The sequence below is a fragment of the Phragmites australis genome, chromosome 19 (assembly GCF_958298935.1).
Source record: "Phragmites australis chromosome 19, lpPhrAust1.1, whole genome shotgun sequence".
In the NCBI taxonomy this organism is placed as follows: domain Eukaryota; kingdom Viridiplantae; phylum Streptophyta; class Magnoliopsida; order Poales; family Poaceae; genus Phragmites; species Phragmites australis.
In genome coordinates, this window is record NC_084939.1 from 21,326,143 (window position 1) to 21,346,991 (window position 20,849).

The 20,849-nt window shown below is 41.5% G+C and overlaps 2 protein-coding genes across 6 annotated transcripts; one reads left to right on the plus strand and one right to left on the minus strand.

Moving 5' to 3' along the window:
* Window positions 1-3,731: 3,731 nt before the first annotated feature.
* Window positions 3,732-12,616, minus strand: LOC133899949 (probable histone acetyltransferase HAC-like 3). 2 transcript variants are annotated; one of them, XM_062340998.1, is made up of 17 exons: window positions 12,470-12,616; window positions 12,207-12,355; window positions 11,038-11,146; window positions 10,456-10,699; window positions 10,193-10,372; window positions 9,141-10,078; window positions 8,605-8,880; window positions 8,250-8,525; window positions 7,075-7,203; window positions 6,775-6,975; window positions 6,532-6,674; window positions 6,162-6,447; window positions 5,944-6,083; window positions 5,558-5,636; window positions 5,085-5,429; window positions 4,410-4,630; window positions 3,732-4,291 (listed from the first exon to the last, which is right to left on the minus strand). In XM_062340998.1, the coding sequence occupies exons 2-17, from the start codon at window positions 12,338-12,340 to the stop codon at window positions 4,237-4,239; spliced, it is 3,756 nt and encodes a 1,251-aa protein (XP_062196982.1). In that variant the 5' UTR covers window positions 12,341-12,355; window positions 12,470-12,616; the 3' UTR covers window positions 3,732-4,236. The 2 variants fall into 2 exon arrangements, with proteins under 2 accessions (XP_062196982.1, XP_062196981.1); XM_062340997.1 differs by having other exon boundaries at window positions 4,410-4,633.
* A 194-nt stretch (window positions 12,617-12,810) lies between these two features.
* LOC133899953 (MEIOTIC F-BOX protein MOF-like) lies at window positions 12,811-18,103 on the plus strand. 4 transcript variants are annotated; one of them, XR_009906466.1, is made up of 6 exons: window positions 12,811-13,045; window positions 13,491-14,426; window positions 14,802-14,963; window positions 17,117-17,318; window positions 17,652-17,720; window positions 17,829-18,103. XR_009906466.1 is itself a non-coding variant. In XM_062341001.1 (5 exons), exons 2-4 carry the CDS (start codon window positions 13,527-13,529, stop codon window positions 17,315-17,317), a joined length of 1,263 nt encoding a protein of 420 aa, XP_062196985.1. In that variant the 5' UTR covers window positions 12,811-13,045; window positions 13,491-13,526; the 3' UTR covers window position 17,318; window positions 17,829-18,103. The 4 variants fall into 4 exon arrangements, 2 of the variants coding, with proteins under 2 accessions (XP_062196985.1, XP_062196986.1); XR_009906467.1 differs by having other exon boundaries at window positions 17,652-17,715; XM_062341001.1 differs by lacking the exon at window positions 17,652-17,720.
* Window positions 18,104-20,849: the final 2,746 nt, after the last annotated feature.

Below are 20,849 nucleotides of genomic sequence, written 5' to 3' on the forward strand. Positions count from 1 at the left end.
CAGAAGTATCCTTTCAGCTTCATCTCATACAGCAACATGTCAAACCACATATACAAATTACCTCGTTTCTTCACAGAGACAAGTACCAAGATCCACTTTTGCACCTTCAGAGTTCCCTGTTGTAGATGTTACTCCACCAAAATTACCTGAAAATTACAGCGCAATAAGAAGCTACTAGTTGTGCAGCAAAATTATAAAAAAAATGTATTCATTCCACAAAGTTTGCTGGCTCTCTCGGATGCTGCCTCCATTTCCCCTCCCACCCTCGCAGCAGAGGTCCTAGAAATCCACTCGAGCTCCCCGCGCTCTCCCTGCGCCGCACCCACCCGGCCCTGCGCCCACCCTCGGCTCCCCGGCGCCGCGCCCACCGCCGCTTCCCCGCGCTCCCCGGCGCCGCGCCCACTGGCCCTGTGCCCACCCCCAGCTCCCCGGCACCGCGCCCACCCCCGGCTGCCCGCGCTCCCCGCGCTCCCTCGGTGCCCCCTCCCAGGCGACGCGACCCCCCACCGCTGCGAGCCCCCGGAGCAGCCCTCCCCCGGCGGTCTCGTCCCCCGCCCACCCGACAAGGCGCCCCTATGGAGCCGGCGATGTGAACCCCCACCCGGTGACACGCCCCCCCGAGCCGGCGGTGTGGACCCCCAGGCCCCCCGCGGTGACGCGCCCCCCGGAGCCACGCTACACTGGCGACGAGGCCCCCAGAGCAGCGCTCCCCCGGCGGCCGCCCTCGGCCCGCGCTGCTCTGCTCCCCCGGCGGCCGCGCTCGCTCCGCTGCGCTGTGGATCGAGGCCGGACTTACCATTGCTCCGATTGGATTCGTTTGGGCGTGTTCGGCGCAGCGGAAGGTACGCGACTGCGGTAATGGGAACCTCGTTCTGACTGGTGGACCTTCCGTGCTGGCGCTGCATCCGCACGGCCTGGCCTGGGAGCAAAGGTCCATCCGAGCGTATGTGCGATGCAGGTATTTTTGCATGAGCGGATGCACACTGCACGCTCCGTCCTGGAAACCAAACACTCCTCTCCGAGTGCATATACGCTGAGGAAGGCACCAGCCGACGCAAGCACGGGCAGATGCAAGCATCCGAACACGCCCAATGGGGTTCATCCCCTGTTCCTCGGCGACGTACGTTTCTCTACCCCTCATTCGTGTCTCCCCATGTGGACCTGTTAATAAAACATATAGGCTCTATAGTCATATGTATGTCATATGTATTTTATACCAGATTGCATTGTCATGTTCGAATTTTGATTGTTGCCCATTTTCAACCTGTAGCGAGGATGGAGACCCAATAGGTACCCATACCCCACACGGGAGTGGGGAAGGTGAAAAGATGGCCCCGTGGCAACGGATCAAGGGTAAAGGCATTCCCTACAGAGGACTAGCCCGTTGCCATCCCTTATACCTTACCTATACTTAAGATATGCCATATTTTCTATTGGGTGGAATAGAGAATGACGAATAAGTGATATTTCTATCTTGCATGAGATATAATCACTACATAAAAAACTAACAATGGAGATACAAAATTAGTGACAGTCGTAATATGACCCGTCACTTATGTTAAAAGTGACGGGTCGTAGTTGTGACACGTTACTGATGACTCGTCATTAGTGACGGGTCACTCTAGGCCAGACATAAGTGATGAGTTAAGTTATGACCCATCACTCATGACTCATCAATAGTGACGGGTCATCATAAGACAGTCATAAGTGACAGGTCAAGTTGTGATCTGTCACCAATGACTAACCAATGATAGGTCATCCTAGAGAGTCATTAGTGACGGATCAAAATTGGATCCATCATTAATGACTAGTTTGATGCAATAGAGTAGAGAAAGGAATTTTAAATACTCAATCATTACATGTATTAGTCAATTAGTTTGATGAAACATTAGATGTATTAGCCCATCGACTCATCAATTTTTTATGTAGTAGTGAAAAAAAATTTACCCTTCATAATTTATCAATTATAAATCTAGCTACTATTAATTAAAAATAATAATTAGTTATTAATTAAAAATAATAAACTAGTTGCATTTATTTGCAGACCATAAAATATGTAGTAAAAGAAATAATGCACATTCAATAATTTGCTTATATAGTAAATATGTAGATAGCATGATGCAATAATTTTTTGTATTTTATTTTTCTCTTATTTGTTCTCACCATAGCAGTACTAGATAGAAATCATTGTATATATCTGCTCAAGTTTGATGTAAGGGTGACGGCTATAGACATAAACACGTGTTTCGAAAATGATGTAGAAACTTCTGGAGCAAGAATTCAATCTTCCAAGATGTTTTAGGCCACGAAAAATTCGTCGAACCTAACAAAGTGGAGAAAAATTGATGTAACTTTTTTTAAAATATCCATAGAGTCAAAAAAAACGTTGAATTCAAAGACCGTATGTAAAAGTTATGTCCGTTTTATCGAGGACGTTTCAGGTCACTTATTTGAAACATTCATTATATTGCTTATTTCAATTCTGCAGCTGCTTTGGGGTGAAGTGAACAGCTCAATTGAACTTTAATCCCACTCTCTCATTCCAGAACTTTTAATCGAACCATTAAAAGTGTTTTTATTCTCTTTGCGGTTAAGCTCTAGAGCAACCTATGATTTAAATTGGTAACATAGACATAGGTAACGGATCACACCTATCACCTATGACTTATTAGGTGATCGGTCACAGTTATGACCCGTCTCCTATAATCTTCGGCAATGAAGCTTAAAAGGATAAAATATCTGTTTCATATCATACAACGTGATAGCTGAGTTGGTGAGAGCGTTCGCGCACGAGAGGTGGCGGGTTCGGTTCCCACGGAGCACAAAGATTGGAAATACTTTGAAAAAAGGTGTGACTTGTGGGGTATATATGATGAGCTCAGGCTAGCTCGGGCCGGGTCAAAAAATATTTTTTTTAGATTTTTTTTTTTAAATGTGAAAAAAATTCATCAAGTTGACGACCTGTCACTTATAAGCTTTATTGACCTGTCACTAATAAAGCTCAAGAGTGACGAAAGTTTTGACTCATAGGCTAATTGGTGACGGGTCCTTACCCGTCACTTATGACTAGTTATCAGTGATGCGTTCGGGATGATGGATGATTTGTAATAAGTGACGGGTCAGAGTTAAAATATATCACTTATGAGTTTTATTAGTAACAGGTCTAGTTTTGATCTGTCACTAAGTACCTAATTGGTGATGGGTCCTTATCTGTCATTTATGACTAGTTATCAGTGACGTGTTCGATATGACGGGTGCAGAATCCGTCACCTATGACGGTTATCACCTGTCACTTATAGTATTTTTTCACGTAGTGAATGTAGGAACTTGGTGAGGTTTGTAAGGGAGAGGGTAAATATAAAGTAAGTGTATAGATTTCTAGTGCTATATCCAAATGTAGTGAAGGATATATACATATATACATTATACAGTTATAAACCTGAATGAAATAAAAGTTGTAAGATCATGAGGGCCAGCCTTCCTCGCAATCAGCCCATGCCAACGCCAGCTACGCTTCTCGGTGAACCTACATTGCTTCCCGACGCAGATTCGTCACAAAGCTTTGCACGTAGAGGCAAAGGAACTGCAGTCCATTGCAAAACACACTTGCAAACGGGTCCAAATCCAACGAATAATACGAAACTCCGGTGATGATTATCTAGATTACATCAATAGACGCTGTTCCACAACTATCAAATAATATGAAGAAACTCGTGACAAGTCAGGGAAAAGGAGGGTAAATATACACATTCATTCATTGAATTTGGATGTCGCCACTGCACAGCAACACTGAACAAAAATGTGGCCTTGTTCAATACAATCGGGAACAAAAAAGGAAAAAACGAAACCATCTATTCTGTTGATCCACCTATGAATTGCAAGGGAAATTATATGTACAGGATATGTACGGACACTAAACAAATGTCAGATTGCCTATGTAGGCTTCCGGTGGTAGTTCCCTCTATGACATGGGTAAATTAAAGAGACCAGTTCAGCACAGCCACTCGAGAGGCCTCCCCTTTCATCTGCCAATGACAGGAAAACCAGCGGCCGCAGCCACCTCCCCGTCACCACCACCACTGGCAGCACCACGCCTTGCAGTCCGTCCGTCGATGACCAACTGCAACTTATTGCATTTTCACCAACAAATTTTACTGGTTAAGGAAAAAAAAATCTAGTACTAGACTACTAGTTCACTTGTGTATACAAGAAGCTGGCTTCTGATCCGCTGGCCTTCTACAGCACAGGCCCACCAAGCCTCTTTTTTTCAGTCATGTACACTTTTATATCCCTGCAGGGATCACAGAACGTTTATGGGTGAGCAAAATTGGTGAAAGGGAGTTTATCAGGTAATGCAGATGTGTTTCGAGAGAGCAGAGCTGAATAAGGCAGATCAAGCACGGTTTTACCTGCATCTGGGAACCAAACAGTCTGCGTGACTGCAATCTCTTGAGTGACTGAGCAGAAGTTTCCACATGAATACACACTTCTTGCAACCTCCCCAATTGTGAGCACGGATGTCACATCGTACACCATGGAAGAACAATTGCTTCAGCATTACACAAATTTGAGAAGAGCAATTATGAGGATCGAAGCATCTCGATGCATGCACCAAGCCTTCAAAGTAGTCCTGCTTTGAAAACATGCAGAACATTCATAAGAGTCGGTGCAAAAATTAATGACAGTGCAACAAGAGACTGCAGGAGTTTATTCGAGATGAAATCACCATTTAAGAATCTCAAAGTCCAGAACAATTTTCAACACTGACTATGATATTAGAGATGATTAATGTCAACAGATGGAATCAATGGCACTAATTGATGGAAATAAACACCTTCAACACTTCAAAAATGTAATAGCGAATTTCCCATAAAAAAACTTTTTGAAAGAAAAAATCAATCGAGTAAAGTTTTAGCCTAGGATATAAGCAATGGTGCAATCCACCAAAACCAGCTAACTATGCCCAAAATAATCTCCAAGACAAAAAAAGAATGCCAGAACAACAGGCAACGATTACAACTTTATCCACTGGGGACACAACCTAAGATATGCAGAAGCTTTGGTTGCTAATTTAAGAGGGATACCTGTAGAGTGTTCTTCTGCAATGTTTTGTGATTGTCAGTCTGTCTCAATTCATGAATATGCAAACTTTGACCACTTTGTTTATAACATGGATCACAAAATTTGCAGCCGAGGCACACTAGGCACCGCCACACAAAGCATTGATCCATGGCACGGTGGCAAGCAGAACAAGCCGACTCATGTAGAAGATAAAGAATCATCATTGTAGAGTGTTTTGCTCGCCGGAGGCTATCAAACTGGTACTGATTGTCTTGACAGTGCTTCAAGAAATCTATTCTGCTGTCAAAATACTTGCTTTCCATTGTTGGGTCTCCATCATCAGTGTCCGGAAGAGGTTCTACCTCTATCTGATAGACAGTTAGCTACTGACGTTAGTATATAAATTTCATCATGCATCTATTAAAAAGAAGTAAGCATATTCTGGTTGTCTTATTTGATTGATGAAATCAAGCTCAAAAAATGCTTGCATACATACCCTTTGAAATGTGTGCTTCTGTTTCGTTGTAGCTGGATGCCTGTCCTTCTGTGCAGTATTCTGCTCCTCGGCATGACACCTATGGGAACCAACAATGTCATCAATCTGAGTAAGTAACAAAAACAGGGAGCAAGTACATTCACATTTGCCATTTGATTGGCAAACTACGAGCGCATTAAAAAAGTTGGAGGTTGATGAGTGCAAGGACCAAAGGCACTAGAGGAGAACACATGCATGCAGTCAGACATTTTTTTTCACAAGAATAGGCATTTACTCTGCTGCTCAGTTCTAAACAATCATGATCTCATCATATATGGTAATCGAAGTCTTATGCAACTATCTGAGTAGTGTCAAACATGATAATTGTGATCAGAAGAAATGCTTACTTGTCACAGAGATGGAAGTTTTTACAGCTGGTGCAAACCCAACTTTTACCAGATACAATAGGTTGGTGACAGTGCTTGCAAAACTGCTGCAGACAAAGCATAATAAAGTCTTCTTTCATGGTGTGCATCCTTTCTCCAAGCTGGCAACAATGAAAAATAAGATGTTAGGTGCCTATAATGCTGCAAGGGGGAGAAAATTACAAATTAAATAAACTAACCCTGTGCACAAGCAAAATATCGTCAAGGTTTCCTTTTCGGTCATCACGTTTGGCAACACGTAAGAGCCTTCCTACTTGTGTCTCTTTCTTCTGTGAGGTGTTATCATCTTTCTTCTCAAGGAGTTTCTCTGCTTCCCCAGGCCAGAAATCGTTCTCACAGTATGGCAAGCATGCTGCTGAGATATTGGCCTTGCATTCATTGGTAGGCTGAAGAAAAAAATCATAGAGTGTATTGCGCTCCACAACTACACCCTCTTTAATAGCCTTCTTGATCAAGTTCTGGTACCTAAAATTAATAATAAGATAGACAAATCAAGGCCCATAAATGATTAATTAGGTTTAAGTGTAATATCACATTAGGAAGACAAACCAGCTCCGAAGCTTGTCAGACTTGGGCATCTTTTGTGCTGCTGGATGACAATATAAAACATAATCATCACGCTTGGTAGATGGGCATGCCCATATGGAACAGCTTACAAATCCTCGTTTCAAGCAGTAATCCAGATAACCAATCTAAAAAACGCATTGGAAAAAAGATCAGACTCTAGAATCATAAGCTGATTATGCAAACGAAGACCAATAAGTGTTTGATGATTACTTGCACTTCTCATACCAAAATTTCGTGGTACACAAAGGTACGGAGAGCTTCCCCACTTGCAGATTTGATTTCAGGCCTGAAGTACTTGACAGAATCGATATATGCAAGATAAACATGCCTTTGATTTGGTGATGGGCAATCTGAACTGTACTCTTGTACATACATGGCAAACAGACAAACATCTACACCTTCAATCTTTTGAAACAAGAGAATGGCCTGTATATAAGACCGAAATCAGTACAAGATAACTCTAATTATCTACTAGATAGCTGGAAATAGGATTTCATGGTCAAAAGTAATTGATCATCCAACAACCTTCGATTTGTATGGAAATTCGCGAGGGTACTTTTCTTGTTTAAAAAATTCTTGAAAACGCGGTTGGACTTGCAGTACTCTGTCAGTTGAAGAAACCACTCTAACTGTAAGACCTTCAACTCCTGGTACCTAAAATTGGAACACAAAGGACAAAGTAAATAAGCTTGCCCTAGAGTGAACATCAGTTTGCAATACAATTCCTGGAGACAGAAGCAAATAACATAGACCAGCATAAGTAGTCTGATGCGAGTAAGCATCAGAAATCAGAGCATTTTCCAAAATCCTAATCTTCCTGAGTTTTGGATATTGCAATGACCTACATAGCCATATCAATTTGGTTGGGCAAAGACTCACTGATACTGGGAACTCTATGCATGCAGACCATCCTATCTTGGTGTCCAATGAAATGCAAACACAACAACTCACCAAAAGTAAAAAAGAAAATATTATAAAAATGAACAGTATCTTATTAAAAATTAGAGTAAATTTCATAAAACTACAACTATTTACACCTAACTATCACAAAACTACAACTTCTAGAACGAGTTTCACAAAACTACAAGTACTTGTGCCCCTAGTAACACAAAACTAAATTTTCTGCACAAACTACATTTTTTGCGAAAAAATATTTTCACAAAACTACAACTATTTTCACAAAATATTTGCGCAAAATAGTTGTAGTTTTGTGAAAAAAATGTAGTTTTATGTTACTAGGGACACAAGTACTTATAGTTTTGTGAAACTTGTTCCAGAAGTTATAGTTTTGTGATAGTTAGGTGCAAATAGTTGTAGTTTTGTGAAATTTACTCTAAAAATTATGTAATACAGTGTTGATGCATCATGAAAACCAATTGCAAATGCCACACCAAGACAAGGATTTCCAACCAAACAGACCAGAGTATGACTATAAGGAAACAAGAACCCAAATTCATTTCAAGTGCAGACACATTTTTGGTACGGAATTACTGAATTCAACATTGAATATTACAGTAAAAGGACTAACACCGGTATCTGATCAACAAGGATAAGGAAGACCTGGTAGCACAGAAAAGTTTATGGAAAACAGAAATAATATTTAAATAGGGGTTAATAGGACGAAAAGTCAAACACTAGGTGTACACTCAAAAGTAGCAGATATGCATGAGCCTTATTATTTTCTGAAATGCAAGGCATACCTCTTCAACACTTTTTCCTGAGGCACTTGCCCTCTGCTGCCGGTCCTGCTCAAGCCTCTCAGAAAGCCTTCGCTCAACATGATCACTTAGTTTAGTTCTTGGCAACTCCAATGCTCCAAGAACAGTGGATGACTCCAGCGAATAAATATCTCCACTATCCTTTTCCTTCAATAAACATTTTGCGCAAGTATATTCCGCCTCTTTGTCAACAATTTTTTGGTTAAAAAGAGCACAGATTTGATGCTGCCAAGCTTTGCACTTGTCACACTGGACCCACTGAAGTGACGCAAGCAAACAAAAGATGAGTAATAATTAATATATACATAAAAATAACTAGAGATGGAAGGCACATTACCCATTCAGCCTCAGCATCTGTTTCTGCATAATTGAATCTCTTATCATATTTAGCTTTTGAACTAATAAGATGGTGGCATTTGCTACATATAGAAGTTTTATCACTCCCATTTTCAACTGCAATGTAATAGCACCCTGTAGAATTTATTATTTTGAAACAAAGACTGCAAAATCGCGGAGGGGGTTCAAAAAGAAGCCTCTCCATCCCACATAAACTGCATGTATTCTGATCAGGCAAGCCTTCAATTAATTGTATTTCTTCAGATGTCACCTTGGTCTGGAAAAAGTAAAGCGAATCATGATCAGGGATATGAACTATGGCTCTAAATAAATAGATAAAATCATAAACTACACAGTTAAATCTGAATGAAACAAAACCTATATTCTTAAGCATTGGATAACATCATGTGGAATATGATTATCTAACTATGTAATATCTCGGTGACATAGTATGTTGATGCTACAGGATCAAAAAATAACAAAGCGTATTAACAGAAATAGAAAACTCAGGGGAGACCCAAAGGGCTATTCGCTCACCGGACAGGTATGTTGGTTTAGACTTCTCATGTGATCTCTAACCTCCTCAGCAGTTAATGCATAAAGTATGGAATCCCCTCGTTTTTTCCGTGAATTTAAATTGACCCCTCTTGGTGTCTGATCCAATGCAGCAGTCTTAGAGTCTTTCATCTCAATGTTACCATTTGCACAGTGCAATTCTTCTTCTGTTTGTGCACAAGTCTCTGGTGATCTTACAGTCTCCATGTTGTGCACATCTTCACTATCAGGTTCAAGCATTTTATTGGTATCAGCATTGTTGTCCGCCCCGGAACTGCAACATGATGACTTTGTAGGTAATTCTCTGTTTTCTGATTGTACTGTTTCTCCAGATACATGAGTCTCATTGACAACAGGTTTTTGCTCCTTTGGACTCTCTACTTGATTAACATGGACAAGACTGGTAAAATCAGCCTTCAGGCGTTTCGCCGGACGATGCATGCCAGAAGATTCATCTGAAATAGGTGAAGTTGGCTTTGACACTGTGCTATTTGATGTCTGTTCAGATCTCTCCACTCTCTCCCTCACAGGGTCACAAGTACAATAATTTTCTTCCATTTCCACATATCTGTCAACTCTGCATTCTCCTTTGGGGTATATGAACTTTTCAGTGTGGTCACTGACGTACAACATTTCAAGGCTTTCAATTGTGACATTTGACTGATGTGATTGCTGAACTGGCTGATTCCATGCACAATTTAAATCTTTCTCATATTCTCTGTATAGTTGAAATGATTGTTCTTGACCAGCAGAATTTACATTGCAACCTGTAGAAAGTTTGTGTCCATTTGTTTTAGAGATAGAGTCCATCGAAGATCTTATCACTGTAGTGGAACTTGTGGCTGGATCACACACTGCTGAGAAAGGACTGGAACTCCCAGACATCGACGGTTGTGGACTATCAAATTGATGAGCATCACCTGGCAATATTAACTCATAAATTTATGATACAATCCAAATCAATAGGAAGTGCAAATGGTCCATTATGATCAAATCAAATCAAATTTGTAAGGCCAGGAAAGGAAAATAATTACCTGGAAAATGGTCCTTTATGTGGCCATTGTGCAATCCAGCACTGACAATTCCACCAAGGTCAGAACTACATTTTGGAAGTGCCGAGGCACATGGAGCAACTACGGTGTTCGTAAAGGTTTCAGGCCTTCCTGCTAGAGCAAAACTAGCAGCAGTCATATTGTGATCATTAGGTTCATATCCTGCCAAAATGAAACCAATAAATAATTATAATTTTGAAGGCGTATTATGAGATAAAGGTAGAGAACTGATCATCCCAACTTACTCTGAGAAGGAAACACAATACGTGTAGACACATCTCTTGCATATGAGGGTGCATTAGTAAAACCAGGACCAACTCTACCATGATAGATACTAGAATCTGGCACTTGTATACCAGTCAGCTGCTGTAAATTTTGTGTGGATGAAACTGCTGAAGATAACCAAAAATCTCTGTGGCTGCCAAATGATATAGAACTGAGCACAGCATTCACTCTAATTTCTACAGTGTTGAGATCCATGTAATGGAGCTGATAGAAAAGGACTAGATGTTAGCAAGACAAGTTAATAAGATTTCTTTTTTAGATAATTGAAGTGCAACTCCGGCCTAAGAAGACATTTAGTAATTCAATTAGAGCAATAATTTCCGTGAGCATATCAAATTATTCAGCAGCAACAGTAACATGCAAGGAGCAACAGAGGCAAAACAGAGTACAAGAATAACTAATTTTTACTATGAGTTAGCTTCAGTTGGACGTGCAACTCAGTTCTTAAGAGGATGCAATAGGAAAGCAAAAACCAGACTTAAATAAAAGATAAATTGTTTATTATATATTGTAGTTACATTGAAGAATGAAAGAACACAAACCGTTGTTTGAGCGTCCCTGTAGAGTTTTTCATCAATATTTCTTGAAATTTTCAGAAGACAATCTGGGTTGAAGTTACAAAATTCTTTCCTTTCTTTCAGGTATGCTTCACTGGATAGAAGGGAAAAAATATCAGAATATACTATGTGAGAAAAGAGATAGACAAAAAAAAATAAAAAAAGAACCAACTATCTTGTTTTCAACCACTCTCTTGTATTCCTGGAGAAAATTTTAAACTATTGAATTATGTAGGAAAAGAGACACACTAAATTAGATATAAAAAATGAACCAAGCATCTCGTTTTCCAACCATCCTCTCGTAGTCCTAACAGGAATCTTAAACTAAAAAATTATCTTAATGTGCAGGAAATCAAGTACAATGGCAATTGCACAAGAACAAGGATTGTGTCAAACCCAACCAGTGATACAAACACGTACTTCTCACATCATGAACACAGTGTTAACTACACGATATCAACAAAATATAGAATTCAGCCTTGTAATTATTGAATATTAATAGCGTCGTGGACGAGTATACTGTTCGAGACTAACAATAGCAGTGATCCCCTAGGCGATAGGTTCTATTGGGGTGGCAGACCAGCACATAGCACCTCATCGGCCTCAAGCGGGCCTAGGTGGGGCTAGCTGGTCGCCTAGGTGTCTCCTAGCAATAAGAGGCACCTAGACGGGCTAGGTGGCCGCCTAGGGGAACACTGAACAATACATGCAAGTGTAGTCTTTTTGCTGCCACTATCAGATATTTGTATGCAAAATTACGCCGCAATTGACAGCTCATAATGCCCAAATTTAGCTGTTGTGCCTGCGTTTGAAAAAGCACTGGCCCATCTGGATGATTTAGAAGTGGAGTACCGGATTTAATAATCATACGTATGGCCAACCTACTTTAGATGTGCATAAATGAACTCATTGCATTGACGTTCAAATAACCACAGAACAATGCATGCTCACATAGAAAAAATATGATCAGCGGTAGATTAACTAACACGAAAAATCAATCTTTCGAACATTAGAAGTGGTGAAGTAGCTGTAAAAATCGCTAGAATGTACCCATGGTGACATGACGTGTTAGTACAAATCAAGTACCCATGTTAACAGAATCTAGCGTTTTGCAAGTCAAAACTACTGCCGATGCTGGTGGTTTCAGAACTTACATTCTTTGAGTGATAAGGCGGCGAACTGGGGAGTTAGGCTGATCGATACTGTCCAGCTGAAGCATATCAAGTTCTCTCTGTGAATACTGTTGCTGAATGGAAAAGCTGCCTGGTGCATAGGTCTGAGCCATCATGCTTGTAGCTCTCACCTGAAATTGCAGGAATTTATTACTACGTCCAGGAATAGAAAAGCTGCAACCACGCACGTAACAAGGACAAACGGCATATCACTAACGCAAAGCTGAGCGCGGGGAGGGCGTTACCTAGGTACCCCGGCGGCGGTACGGCTGCGGGGCGCGTCGTCCTGAGGAGGGCGCGCGGGGTCCGGGGTCTCGCCGGCGGCCACCGCCGCGGCGGCGTGTTAGGGTTAAAGCGACGTTGGTGGGGAAGAAACGACCAGAGACGGGGGCTAGGAGGAGAGAGAAAGGGGAAAAAAAGTCAAGGTGGGGCCCGGGTGCGGGTCGGACTCGAGTCCGGCGCGGTTTGTGTTCGAGTCGGGCTCGGGTCGTGGTCGGCTCAACCAAGTAAGGGGGAAGGGGGCCCACCTGCAGTGGCGCGGCGGTGGCGGGGTGGGCCGAGGAGGCGAGCCAGTCAGGGGACGACGTCCTCCTCCGCGTTAATTAATTTTTTGCCACTCTAGCGGAGGCGGAGCGGGAGGAGAGGACGACGGGGAGCGCTCCGGGCGACGGCGGCTGGAGGAAAAGGGGCCGGGTGGCCGGTGGTGCTTCCCCGCACAGCAGCGATCCGGGGCCGACGCGCCGCGGAGGGGGCGGCGTCGATCCAGCGCCACAGGGGCAGACCGGCGGCACGCCTACACCGCGGCAGCCTGCGGCCAACAGGTGAATCCCATTCCCATCATCCCCGATTGGTGTATAAATTGTTAGGGATAGTGTGTCTGTGTCAGTGTTGCTGCTGCTGCTGCTGCTTCGAATCTTAATTGGTGAATAAAATGTGTGTCGTAGACTTCTGGAAATGAAGAAAAATCCATTTGAAAACATCGAGGGAAGGGATAAGCTAAGAACTAGCACGGGGGAGCAATGCTTGAATAATTGCTTGGTTACGTTTGTTGAGTGTACATCTTCTGTGCAACTTAAGGACAGTGACATCATAAAACAACGCTTCGAAGTCATGAAGAAACACCGGGTTGCATCTCGAACATGAACAATTTGTATTCTGATTTATGCTAGTGTGAACTCTTTTGCATTTTACATTGCACAATTTTTTAACATCGAATACCCATCCAGCAAATCTTAGGTCTGCCACTGATTAATTCACATCCCTCAGGGCCGGTGGCTCAATAGGACGACCAAGAAAGCATCCATGGCGAGCGGCACCGACCGCATTAGTGCCCTCCCCGATGAAGCCCTCCACCTCGTGTTGTCCTTCCTACCCGCACATGAGGTGGTGTCAACAGCCCTACTCGCCCGGCGCTGGCGCCACCTTTGGAAATCCGCCCCTGCCCTGCGTGTCACCGGCGTCAAGGACTGCGACAACCCTGGGTGGTTCATTCAGTACGTTGACAGCCTGCTCCTCTTCCGCCACTCCGGTGCTCTCCTGGACTCGTTCAATCTTGATCTTGACGAGTGCGACTTTGGTTTCAAGCCGTTCCTACCCACCTACAACATGAACGTGAATTTATGGTTCCGGCTCGCGTTGTTCTGCCAAGCTCGGGTACTCTCATTGCGCACCACCCATGGTATCTACAAGTACGAGGACAACCGGCCTTTGCAGCTACCAAGTGTGCCTATCATCTCCCAGCACCTTAAAAGATTGGATCTTGAATTGGTGTGTTTAAAAGGGAGCACTCTCGATTTCTCGGGGTGTCCAGCGCTGGTTGACCTCAAGATGAAGACTTGTGAGATTCTTGGAGATTTGAAATCCCCATTTTTGAAACAACTCAGCATTAGCGGCTGTTACTTTGCGTATGGTTCCTCTCGCACTCGGATTTATTTGCCAGGTCTTGTTTCACTGGTGCTAAGTGATTTTGGCCGTAGGACTCCACTGCTCAACAACATGCCATTGTTAGTTTCAGCGATTGTCAGAGTTACTGATCGCTGTGTTGATGATTGTCCTAAGAGTAGCTATGGAGATTGTGAAGATCCAACCTGTTTTGGTTGTCATAATTCCTATGAAGGTGCTGATGATGGGCGCGGTGAGTCCATACTTTTGAAAGGTTTATCTCAAGTTATGGAGTTGGAGCTCTCAGTTGATTCGAAAGTGGTATGTTTGCTTGTACCTGATTCAGTTTGTGATGACCGCTTACTATTTGTTTCATGCAGGCTGCAATGTGTTTTGTACTTCCTAAATGCATTGAATAGCACAAATGAAAAAATATTTAAGATTGATATATAATAATTAGTGAGTGATGTTAACTTCTGCATGGTTTACTCGATATGGCAAATCATTGGACATTTTTGTGTAAATTAGATGCATCTATGTAACATATGGGTTATACACCTCTTCCATAGATTTCCTCTGAATAGTATGGCATCTTGCACCACAAAAGTTGTATGCTATGGTATTATGATTGCATTGTTCACTGCAAATATTTAGCAAATCACTTATATAATCTTCATCCTTTTCCCCTTTGCGCAGTTTATTGTCAACAGGGATTTGAAATTACACCCTACATTTTGCAAGTTAAAGATGTTGTTACTCAGTGAATGGTGTCCCGGCGTTTCTGCAAGTCTCAATGTATTAACTTGCTTCCTCCAATACTCACCAATTCTGGAGAAGCTTACCCTCCAGCTTTCAAAGGTATTATATTTGTATAGATTACACTACGTGAAAAATAGACAAAGAAGACACGAAATTAGTGATGGGTCGTAACATGACTCGTCACTGATAATAATATTGATGGGTCATAGTTGTGGTCCATCATTAATGATGACTCATCAGTGACGAATCATCGTAGGCTAGTCATTAGTGACGGGTCAAGTTGTAACCCGTCACTAATAACGACTCATCAGTGACGGGTCATCGTAGCCTAGTTATTGGTGGCGGATTTGTGATCCGTCACTAATGAAGACTTATCGGTGACAGGTCATCGTAGGCCAGTCATTAGTAACGGGTCAAGTTGTGATCCATCACTAATGACGACTATGACCAAGTCATCAGTGACGGGTCATTATAGGCCAGTCATTAGTGACAGGTCAAGTTCTGACCCATCACTAATGACTAAGTCATCGGTGACGGGTCATCGTAGGTCAAATTGTGATCCATCACTAATAACCAAATCATCAGTGACGGGTCATCGTAAGCCAGTCATCAGTGACAGGTCAAGTTGTGACCTGTCACTAATAACAGTATTCATAAATAGTTGACTCATTTTTACCCATTTCTGCTCTTAAACAAAAAAAACACAGATCTTATCACTCATCACAAAGGTTATCCTTCGAATAGACAGTCAACCGTGATCACATGTCCACAACTTCATTGTTGTCGACACATAACCATCAAGCTATTAACTGGTCTCAATGCAAGCAACACAAAAAAAGAATAAAAAGAAATATAGTTTATTAGGTCAAATCTAATACAAGGTAAGCAGTACCTCCCCAACTGCATCGGCATTATCCAAGGCAAATCTCATGGCCTCCTTTATTTGACTCCTGATCTCTGACGTCAATGCTCGTAGCATGTCCTCAAATTCAAAACGCTGTGAGTCAGTCAATGTACGCTCCACTTCAACATGCTGAAGAGGGGAACAGCAGATTAGTCTTTTAACAGGAGAACCATTTATGTTATATCAAAAGGCGCAAAGGAGAAAAGCCTCTGACTAAGTCTAACAAACACTTACTGCTATATTTTTTTACATGTGCATATGTGCATAGCATGATGCAATATTTTTTTATTTTTCTTTTATTTTTTTCTTATTTTTTCTTACCTCAGCAGTACTAGAATAGGAACCATTGTACATTTCTGCTCAAGTTTGATGTAAGGGGTGGTGGCTATAGACACAAACGCACGTTTCGAAAACGGTGCAGAAACTTCAGTGGGCGAAAACTCAATCTTCCAAGCCGAATTTGGCCTCAAAAAATTTGCCAAACTTGACGAAGTGTGGGAGAAACGGATGTAACTTTTTCTGTAGATGTCCGTAGAGTCAAAAAAAAACGTCAAAATCGGAGTCCGTATGCAAAAGTTATGCCCGTATTACTGAAGACACTTCGGGTGGTCTAAGAGAAAGAAGTGGCAGTCACCGTGGATCCGATCCTGCAATGGTTAAACTCATTTAAAAGAATGAATTGATGTAGTTGCACCCTTTGGACTTTGGTAACTACAATTTAAGAATTAGGGAATGTGAACATTAGTTACGGATCAAGATTCTGACCCATCACTATTTAGTCATGAGTGACGGGTCATGATTCTGACCCATCATTCATGACCTTCGACAAAGATTCTGACCCGTCACTATTTAGTCATGAGTGACAGGTCACGGTTCTGACCCATCACTCATGACCTTCGCAAAGAAGGTTAAAAGGAAAAATATCCGGTTTCTATCATAACTACGTGATTGATGAGGTGGTAAGATGGCTACGCGCGCAAGGGGAGGTCTCGGGTTCAATTCTCACGGAACACAGACTATAAAAACAGTGTGAAAAATAGCAAGTGAACTGTGGCGAGTGACGATGGGCCTGCGTTAGGATGACTCGGGTGAAAAAAATATTTTTTTGACATTTTTCGTGTCCAAAAAATGCGAAAAACGTTAATCAATCATTGGTGATGGGTTAAGATTACGACCCGTCACTTATGACCTTCATTAGTGACGAGTCACAGCTACGACCTGTCATTAATGACCTTATAAGTGACGGGTTACAACCGTCACTGAAGGGTTTTTTTCACATAGTGTTAGTAGTTGTGTGTTATTGAATGTCATGATTGACTGATATTTGTAAAATATTTGTCTCTTCTAGGTACCTAAAGATCGAGTGGAAACAGAAAGAACTTGTGAACCATCGGAAAAATCATTTGCATGCGGCCATCTTAAGATAGTTGAGATCAAATGTGAAGAAGTTGATGGGAGGGTTCACAAAGTTTTGGACATCTTGTGTACTTATGGCATACCACTCGAAAAAGTTAATATCCAACAAACTAATAGAGCTTCTGGACCTTGATGTGAGTTAACCTACTGACACTCATGCTTCTTCTATTTCTGCAATGTGTTGATACGTGTAAAAATTTTATAAAACCATGTTAAGAAAATGTCAAACCAACTAGAGAGTTTTTTTAGAAAGTTGCACATGTGTGTGTCGATATAGGGACTGTTCATATTTGATGAAGAGAAGGCGAGGTGTACAAATACACATCTGTCACATTAGCGAGCACTATCACTTCCATATAATACAAGTTTCAACTGAATTACAAGTATGCGGAATCACATGAACTTATTTGAGAAGCTTTGAGTTGTTTAGGTGTTAACGTTACTAGTCTTCCATATATTGTTTACAGAAACATGCATTTGAAGATTTGGTTCTTCAATGAAGCTACACTTTCCCTTATCTATGTTCTTCAAGTGAGGTTATTATTCATTGATGGCAATTATCCATGTCTCGACCTTATTTACAGTTTGCCAGTTTCTTACGGACTGCTTAGAACTGATTATGTCTGTCTTTTCATTTTATACAGGTACCTTCAAATCTTCAAGTAGAGGGTAAGAAGACCTGGGCTGTTGATGATCTATTATGTCCTTGACCATTTGATAACAGTGGGCAAGCTTGCAACGATGACGTTTCTGTCTTCTGTCTAGAGGGATCTTATGTTGGTTCCACTCATAGAAACGATTTTACAGACTTGGTACTTGGTAGTATGACTTGTTTGGATGTAATTAAACCTGCTTTAACGGGCTATCTAGTTTCACTACACTTTTGGTTACTGGGTTTGCAAGATGATATCATCCTTTATTTGTTGTTGGATATATTTTCAATCATAATCTTTTATTAGTTACTTGCCTGTATGTTGCAACGGGTTAAATATTTTCATAATATAGCATGTGTCACCATCTGCTTAATTAGTCCGGTTCCACACAGCATGAGTTCATCATGTGGCTTCACAAACTCCGTAGTACTGTCCTACTTGGAGTTTATTATTTTCATTCAGTTGAACTTTTCAATTTTTCAATTTTTAGTTCATCAGCAACTAAATATATTTATTTTTAATTTTTCCAATCATAATTTGTCACCTATGGGAGTAGGGATACCAGGAAACAACTGAAAGTAACAGGGAACTAATACGAAGGGATCCTAAAACATTTACATTCAGGCATAGCGTGGTATATGAAAGAGGAACACATCAAACATTTGAGGCTAGCAATTGCCACTAGGAACACCAAATTTGTCTTGACTTATCACTGACTAGAGGAATTCAAAAACCATGAAAGTGATAAAAACCTGCCAATCAAATGATTAATTGCTATTGTCGGTCGTAAGCTCATCAAAGTAGAGTCAATGTCTCACCTTAATATAAACATTCACGAAACATACCTTACTTGAAAGGTGATATCCTCTCTTATACCTGCACCATCCATGTGTCATGTCTAGGAGCTGCAATGCCTCATAGTTCAAATCCTTCCAGACATCCTCCTAATCTGACCAACAATGCCAAATATAGTTAATGTAAAGCGACTACAGTGTAAAATAGACGGAAAACAAGCATATAGTGAGTGGTGGTTTTTTACATCGCGAAGTTGCATAATCATGAGATGTGGCTTCAGAAACAATACTTGATTCTCGTTTTAAAGACATAAATATATGCATTTTCAACTATTTTTTATACGAACCAAATTATTCTTTGCCTGTTTGCTCTCTAGTTGGGCAGTCTATTGGCCAGTTCTTCCTACTTGTTTTATTTGTCCTTGTTGACCTCAGTCCATTTCAATCCAACCAACACCCACAATTCTTCCCCTTCTCCACACAATAAATCTAAAAATCCAAAGCTATTTAAATCTGACAGCATCACAACCTAATCATAGATTGCAAAGCACTTGAAGTTCCACATGATAAATCTTTAAAATCCAAATAAAGCTATTTAAATTTGACAGGATCACAATATGAACATAGTTTCTAAAGCAATTGATCATTCAGATTGGAGATTGAGCAGCTTGGTGGATGCGGTGAACCTACATCTTCAGCCATGCTGAAATTAGTTTGCTATTACTAACAAGGACTTCATTTTTACTTGCTGCTCGAACTTCACAATTGATTATGATTAGTGTTCACAGGTTTGCAATGAGACGTAACTGTTACCGCTAGTATCTAATTAGTAAAACAGAGCTGAAATTTGTGGGGTGCTGTTAGATAAATTTAGCTTCAAAGTAAACTATCTTCAGCCAGAACTGAATTTTGTATCAAGACAAACATACGTTGCAGAAACTGAAAATGACAGTGACAATATTATTTAGGAGGAAATAGTGTCTAAAAGTAAACACTTCGTTTAAAGACCTACATCTTCAACCATGCTGAAATTATTTACTGTTGCTAACGGCCCTACATTGTTACTTGCTACTTGAATTTCTCAACTGATTACACAGATTCTAGAATTCAAAGGTTTGCAAGGAGACTTGAACTAATTACCTCATGCTACTTAGTATATTTATGCACCATTTATCCTGTCCTAAATGAGCTTACCAATAGCTATTAGTGAACTATAATTCTATATGATTGGCATTGTTAACCAAAGAAAAACAATAAATTAGGATATATTGTATAAATTAGAGCTAATGCACAGTCATATCTGACAATCAAATCTATAAGACATGCAATCAAATATATCGCAATGCTAAAAGGGAATTGCCAAAACGATGCAATTTGCACCACTTTGGCAAAACATTGCTTTAGTTTAGGTTTAGAAGTCAATCAAATTCAACCTGCAAGTCAAGGTGAGTGAAAATATTCAGAGTCAAGGAACGACAAAAAAATCTTGTGTCCTTGAGCAAAGTAATGACATTAGACTATAATAGACAAACAATAAAATGCAAGAAGGGCAAGGAGACGCACCCGACCTGAGCATGGGCAACTCCACCACCACACTACTGCATATATTCCAGCAACACATCTGCACACGCACACACAAAATAGAAAACTCACACAGGTAATAGTCCTACTGCATCATCGAGTCACAGACCACTCGAATGGTGGAATCCGGAAGAAAAAGAGGTGAAGAAGCGTGCCGTCACCTCTCGCAACAACTCCAAATGAAAAATTAATTCTCTCACAATACTGCTTCTCTCCCCCTACCTTCGGCCGAGCACCATCGGCTGCAGGGCATGGTGGCACGCATCGGTACCACCGCATAGCTGCATCATCTCTGTGCCCAACAATTGAGCACCACTAGCTATGCCGTGTGGTGGTGCAAATTGGTGTTGCCGCAATGCTGATCCGGAGCATCTTCGCGGTCGGTTGGGGAAATCGCTTCCATGACGTCACCCTCTTGTTTCTTGCATCCGTTGAGTGGCGACAGCGTGGGGGAGAGCATCTGGCAGTGACGGAAGAGGAGGTTGAGAAGGGCTTCAGAGGGGGGATTGCAAAGGGGCGACGCGGTGGAGGATGGCCGTCAGGAGGGGCGACGTAGTGGAGGATGGCCGTCAGGAGGGGCGTCGGCATAGAAGAGGGAGGGGCATGATGCCATGAGGAGGACCGGAGGAGGTCGGGG

Excerpts from the sequence above, each read along its gene's own strand:
- LOC133899949 (XM_062340997.1), bottom strand. The coding sequence starts at position 12,340 with ATGATGGCTCAGACCTATGCACCAGGCAGCTTTTCCATTCAGCAACAG. Across the intron at positions 10,700-11,037 it reads ACAGGGACGCTCAAACAACG|CTCCATTACATGGATCTCAA; the intron begins GTTTGTGTTCTT and ends CTTTTCTATCAG. Across the intron at positions 6,976-7,074 it reads AATTTCCATACAAATCGAAG|GCCATTCTCTTGTTTCAAAA; the intron begins GTTGTTGGATGA and ends TCTTATATACAG.
- LOC133899953 (XM_062341001.1), top strand. The coding sequence starts at position 13,527 with ATGGCGAGCGGCACCGACCGCATTAGTGCCCTCCCCGATGAAGCCCTC. Across the intron at positions 14,427-14,801 it reads TCTCAGTTGATTCGAAAGTG|TTTATTGTCAACAGGGATTT; the intron begins GTATGTTTGCTT and ends CCCTTTGCGCAG. Across the intron at positions 14,964-17,116 it reads TTACCCTCCAGCTTTCAAAG|GTACCTAAAGATCGAGTGGA; the intron begins GTATTATATTTG and ends TGTCTCTTCTAG.